This window comes from Pimephales promelas, chromosome 5, assembly GCF_988280905.1.
Source record: "Pimephales promelas chromosome 5, fPimPro1.hap1.1, whole genome shotgun sequence".
Lineage (NCBI taxonomy): Eukaryota > Metazoa > Chordata > Actinopteri > Cypriniformes > Leuciscidae > Pimephales > Pimephales promelas.
The window spans coordinates 10,105,476-10,111,475 of NC_142773.1; the positions used below are offsets into that span (position 1 = coordinate 10,105,476).

The 6,000-nt window shown below is 40.5% G+C and overlaps 2 protein-coding genes across 2 annotated transcripts; both read left to right on the top strand.

Moving 5' to 3' along the window:
- Positions 1 to 2,315: 2,315 nt before the first annotated feature.
- On the top strand, positions 2,316 to 3,901 carry LOC148981380 (uncharacterized). The gene is made up of 2 exons (XM_089130717.1): positions 2,316 to 2,481; positions 3,144 to 3,901. Exons 1-2 carry the CDS (start codon positions 2,358 to 2,360, stop codon positions 3,899 to 3,901), a joined length of 882 nt encoding a protein of 293 aa, XP_088986843.1. The 5' UTR covers positions 2,316 to 2,357.
- On the top strand, positions 3,706 to 5,637 carry LOC120471915 (serine/threonine-protein kinase pim-2). Its single transcript, XM_039661851.2, has 5 exons — positions 3,706 to 4,074; positions 4,351 to 4,398; positions 4,523 to 4,901; positions 5,067 to 5,243; positions 5,427 to 5,637. The coding sequence occupies exons 1-5, from the start codon at positions 3,922 to 3,924 to the stop codon at positions 5,618 to 5,620; spliced, it is 951 nt and encodes a 316-aa protein (XP_039517785.2). The 5' UTR covers positions 3,706 to 3,921; the 3' UTR covers positions 5,621 to 5,637.
- Positions 5,638 to 6,000: the final 363 nt, after the last annotated feature.

Sequence of the window (6,000 nt, forward strand, 5' to 3'; positions counted from 1 at the left end):
GGTAAAGGATGGAAAGCTTTTCATTCTTGACAGGGTGTATAAACATCTTGAGAAACCTGCCTCACACGTAAGAATTTTATTTGCTGACTTTAGTTTAGCTTTTAACAAAATGCAGCCCCATATCCAAATCGAACGATTAGCCTCACATTTTAAGTTACCCGAGCACATCTTATTATTAGTTTTAAAATTTTTAACAAATAGAAGGCAGCAGGTATATGTAAATGGTGAAATGTCATCTGTCATCGTGTCTCTCCTCAGGGCTGTGTGCTTTCACCCCTTGCTGTTTATATTATACACCGACAACTGCAGGTCATCTTGGGAGAACAGCTATTTGGTAAAGTTCTCAGACGACACAGCCCTGTTGTCCCTATTACAGGGCAACCAATCTGATCACAATAATGCCCTCATGGAACTTGTCAGATGGTGTGAGGACAGCTTCCTTGACTTAAATGTGTCAAAAACTAAAGAAGTAGTCATAGATTTTAGGAAGCATAGTGAAGAACTGAAATCAAGTGTAGTACACAATGAAAATGTTCAAACAGTTCAAACAAGTACTTGGGCACAGTGTTTGACTCACAACTGAAATTCAGTGAGAACACTGATAGCATTATTAAGAGAGTAAACCAAAGAATATACTTACTGAGAAAGCTTAACTCTTTTGGGGTCTGTAAAAAGAATTTTATGTACATTCTATCAGGCCTTCATTGAGAGTCTACTAAAATTTTCTTTCCAAAAGTTTGACCAACATTGTTAAGTTATGCTCAAAAATCACTGGACGACTGAACTGACACGAGCTGTCAAAAAGGCAGAACGAATACTGTGTCAACCAGATCATGCACTTAGTGAAGAATTTGTTGTCATGCAGTCAGGTCGGCGGTATTATGTGCCAAAACGGAAAACTAACCGCTATGCTAACTCATTCATTCCTTCTGCTATAAGACTTCTAAACGAAAATACATAAATATATGGAATTGGTTCTTGCTTTCCACTGCTCTGTTTAGTCAATGGCAGGTGAATGTGTGTGGGTGTGTGTGTGATACTGGATGGTAAACTAGTGAGTAATATGTGGATGTGAGTATTTATTTCTTTTATTGTGTGTTAATGCATTTTAACTAAATTATAGATGGGTTGACTGTAAAGCTGAATTGCCCCTTGGGGACTAATAAAGGTATCTGAACTGAACTGAAATACCTAAAAATTAGTAAAAGTCGGGATGACGGTTTGTTTCCAGCGTCGTTTTATGATATTTCGCCGTATATCCTTCTCTCCCAACTTGGACGCATCAGGAACAACCCATATAAGGCTCCAGTGTATGCTCAAACGCTGTATTCTGCTGTCAGGCCGTTAGATGGCGATGAAACACTTTAGACCAGGGGTCTCCAACAGGTGGCTCGCGAGCGAGCTACCAGTATAATTAGAATCTTATTCACGGTGATTAAAGATTATTAAACGAAAGGATTGAAAACTTGATAAACCACCAAAGGTACATGGCGATATATTTAACAGGTAAATTGGCATTAAATAAAAGAAGAAGAAAGGAGTAAAACGGCGCACTTTTTCTTGAAGTCCGTTAACCGTGAACTAGGTTGGCTCAGCTGATGTTATTCCCGGACGGACGTGTATTTAAACTTTTTTACAGTCTGTGATTTAATTTTAAACCTATACTTCGAGTAAGTAAGTTTTGGTTTAATCAACCAAGTTCAGTGTTTGACGGTAATAACCAGGCTTTATTTAGTGGCAGCACAAATGCAGATTTGAATGTTCGATCGCTCTGTGATCGTAGTAGCCCAATATTACCTTAATGGTCAATTTTTTGTCAAATGTTTAGTCGTTGTCAAATGTTTTAGACCAAAACCTTGTCAAATGTTTAGTTGTTAAAGTAGATTGTGTGTTTGTTTGAATCGAGATCGCTATCTTTTAATTGTGTCTCTCTTTTCAGGCTAGACATCATTATTAAAAAGAGTTTACATTAAATCCGATTAATCCTGTGTATTTGAGTGAAAGTATCTCAGTGTTTATTTTACTGTTTTCATAGACACATCGAATTTTCAGTTACGCATAAGCCCCGCCCATAGACTGACGGTAGCCCGTGACGCACAACCTGCAGCCCCCCCCCCCCATAAAGTGACGGTTGCACGTGACTCACAACCTGCAACCCCCCCCCATAGAGTGACAGTGGCACGTGACGCACAACCTGCAGCTGTGGAATGTCTGGAATGTTCTATAGAACGTGACGTCACAGTCGAGTACTGGTCGAATAAAAGCTGACTTTCACAGACTTTCAAACATTCTCTTCATTGCTTTGCTGATAATTTTCTACTGGCATTTATTGCAGTGTAATTATTTAGCATTTCAAAATGGGAGCAAACTTTTCTTGTGTTAATTGTCGTGCGCATGATTCTGACAGTGTGGACAATTTACACGTAAAGGAGAACGGCAAGAGGAGGAAGGCAAAAACCATCAAGACCAGCTCCAGTCAAGGTAAGTAAAAGGACCAGACATGATGTAGAATATGTAAAGTTCTGTTTTTAAAGTCTTATAAATAATAAAAACTTTTAATAGAGAATTCAGTAACATAATATGCTTGAAATATAATGCAAACTACACATCTTTGATGACAGATATGTGAATGCATTTTAACAGACATTCAAATGTATTACCTCAAATTTTATTGAATGTGAAATTGCTCACAAATTATAAATTATTACAAATTATGCCCAGTTGGCCAAATTCATTGTCTGAAAATGAAGATGTTGTGCTAATCAGATGAAAAATCAATGAACTCTACATTTGCATGTATGATTGCCTAAAGGGTTACCAAGCAACATCTGGATGGCCAAATTAAAATTTACACACACAACTATATTAAATTTAATGCAGGGGACTTGGTGTATGTTTTGAAATTTGAAGTATTTTTAATTTGAACTTAAACAGAGAACAGAACATTCTCGCCTGTTCTCACTGACCGACAACTGAGGAAGCAGAATGCACGAATTAGACCTGTGAATGCCCCCGAAAACTCGCTTCATTAATTACATTAGCTGCACCAATATTAATGTCTAGTAATGAATATGGTTTTGGTTAATCTTTTATTAATAGAATTTCATTAAAACCATCTTTTGTTTTATCATTTCCCTCTTTAGATCAGACTTCTCAGCTTGTTCCCCGTACCATTGAGGCTGAAATCCTCAGCGTTGCAGAGGAACCAGGTCATGCTGAAGTCGATGACGAGTGGAGTGAAGACGCCTTCCAGGACTTAGTGGGAGATTCGTCAGAATGGTCTGCCGACGTCCTCAACGCTTTGAGCTCTGTCTCGATTCTTGACGTCCTCCAACCTACAGCCTGTACCACATCTGATAGAGTTCCAGTCCTAGATGTGGCCACCTATAGAGCCAACGTCCGTCGAGTTCCAGCCCGACATGTGGCAGACTCCAGTGTGGACGTCCCCCAGGTCGCAGTCAGCACCACATCAGCTCCAGGATTGGAAACGGCTGACTGTTGTGTTGATGTTCCAGTCTGTGCCACGTCAGACTGGGAAGATGATGGCCCTCCAGACTGGGAAGATGATGGCCCCCCAGTTCCAGACTGTGCCACATCAGACTGGGAAGATGATGGCCCCCCAGTTCCAGACTGTGCCACATCAGACTGGGAAGATGATGGCCCCCCAGTTCCAGTCTGTGCCACATCAGACTGGGAAGATGATGGCTCCCCAGTTCCAGACTGTGCCACGTCAGTCTGGGAAGATGATGGCTCCCCAGTTCCAGACTGTGCCACGTCAGTCTGGGAAGATGATGGCCCCCATGTCGCACCGACAGTAGACACTGTCTCTGAGAATGAGATTATTTGTAAGTTGACTGTCATGACTCCGACACAACACAATACAGACAAACTTGTGTTGTGATATTATATCTGTCTTTACTCATGTCAACTCAGGCAAAAAGCAGTTTTCATGTCAACTCTTCTATGTTTCTTTTAACAGACGTCGGTTGCTGGAGCTATAAAGTCGGCAGGAAGCTCGGGGAAGGAGGATTTGGAAGCGTTTACGCCGGGACTCGCTTGAAGGATGGCCTCAAGGTATCATTTAATTTACTTGCATTATCTATCAAAGTGTTCCTGCACGATCGTATATTCGAATAACTCTTCTTTTCAAGCATTCTCAGTGTATCTTATGTTCACTTCTTAGAGCACCTGACCTCTCAGACCTGTTTAAATTGTTAGACTTGCTCTACATGATTAGAATTTAAATTGATGAAACTGAACAGGTCTGTTCAAGGTTGATGACTGAAATATGAACTGCACACACATTGGAAATAATTCTAACTCAAATCCATTTTTTGTTTTGTTGATTAGGTGGCGCTGAAATTCGCTGATACCGAGGGTATTGAGTGGATCAACATTGTAAGTACTCTGTTTCTCTCAGTTCATTTTTCAATGGACAAACTGCTATTGTCTGTAGTTTAGTAGTGTTCTACATCTTTTCTCCATGTACAGTATAAGATCATAAGAATTGTCTTTCTTCTAGGAGGATAATCCTGAACCCGTTCCTCTGGAGATCGGTCTGCAAATTCTCGCCAACAAAGGCCCCAGGGTTCCCCAGATCATCCAGCTTCTGGACTGGGACGAAGAGCCAAATCGTTACATCATGGTTCTAGAGTTCCCTACACCCTGTGAGAGCCTGATCGAATATCTGGACCGGCACGACTACTACATCGACGAGAACGTGGCAAAGGTCATCATGCATCAGGCAGCAGTCGCAGCTCAAACATGCTGCCAACGTGGAGTGTTGCATCGCGACATAAAACTGGAAAACCTCCTGATCAACCCGGAGACGCTGGATGTCAAGTTGATTGACTTTGGATGCGGAGAAATCCTGACCGATGCGGGATACACGTCCTTTGCTGGTTTGTATTATTCCTCAGAGCTGTAATGTGGGTCTCAAACTTAGATGACGGGCCAGAAGCCGTCAAGGTCTTACAAAGTATCATGTAATGGGATCCACCATTGTGAATCAATAGCATCAAATCATTTCTTGCATGCTAATAAATACTTTTTTCTCTTTTTTGCAGGCACCGAAGAGTACTGCCCCCCTGAATATGAATCATACGGCTTTTATCACGGCAAACCAGCGACAGTGTGGTCACTCGGGGTCCTGATGTTTACACTGGTGTGTGGAGAATTTCCATCTTCAGAAGACTTGGATATGCTAAATGACAACATCTGGACAAGAGATGGCGTATCACAAGGTTAGATCTACATTTCAGCAAAGATCACTTGCAATTCTAAATCATACAAAGTAGAACAAATTAATATAAATGGTTGTGTGGGTAATGCAGTAATATTTAGATATTTCAGCTTAGACTCTTAATCAAAGAGAGCGAGTGTGAAGTTTAAGGTAATAATAGGACTTCTCTTCTCTTTCTTCACAGAATGCTGCAAATTACTTTGCTCTCTCCTGCAAAGGAACCCAGCGAAGCGGCTTGATTTGGATGTTGTCTGTCTCCACAAGTGGTTTAAGTACTTCGAATATAGATTTTATGAAGAAAGATCTGAAGACCTTCTACAGAAAGACTTGCCACCCGCTGTTCAGGATTTTTTAAAACTCTTTATAAATAAACAATAGATTTGACTTTTAAACAACTACATTGTCCACAGAAAATCTATTAAAACTTAATTTCGTGTCAAAATATTGTGATCAAAAAATTTCACAGACTTTCTCCTTTGAACTTTACTATTACTAATTGCGTCATGACCAAATACAACCAGAAACAATTATTCAGTCTTTTTTGTGAAAGTTAATTCCTCGCAACCTGTTTTCAATTGGCTGAGCAGCGCACGAAACAGGCATTTTTCTCAATTCCCGCTATGAGAGGAATGGGAAAGTTGCCCGTATGGCGGCGCCTTACGCATTATTACGGCGTACGACATGTATGACGTCATTGACATTATTTAAAGCAAAAAGTGACTCTAAAAAATATAACACCAAGCGATGTGTAATTGCTT

Coding starts and splice junctions, on each gene's coding strand:
- LOC148981380 (XM_089130717.1), top strand. CDS start 2,358: ATGGGAGCAAACTTTTCTTGTGTTAATTGTCGTGCGCATGATTCTGAC. Junction 2,482..3,143: donor CAAGACCAGCTCCAGTCAAG/GTAAGTAAAAGG, acceptor TTCCCTCTTTAG/ATCAGACTTCTCAGCTTGTT.
- LOC120471915 (XM_039661851.2), top strand. CDS start 3,922: ATGTCAACTCAGGCAAAAAGCAGTTTTCATGTCAACTCTTCTATGTTT. Junction 4,399..4,522: donor GTATTGAGTGGATCAACATT/GTAAGTACTCTG, acceptor TCTTTCTTCTAG/GAGGATAATCCTGAACCCGT. Junction 5,244..5,426: donor AAGAGATGGCGTATCACAAG/GTTAGATCTACA, acceptor CTTTCTTCACAG/AATGCTGCAAATTACTTTGC.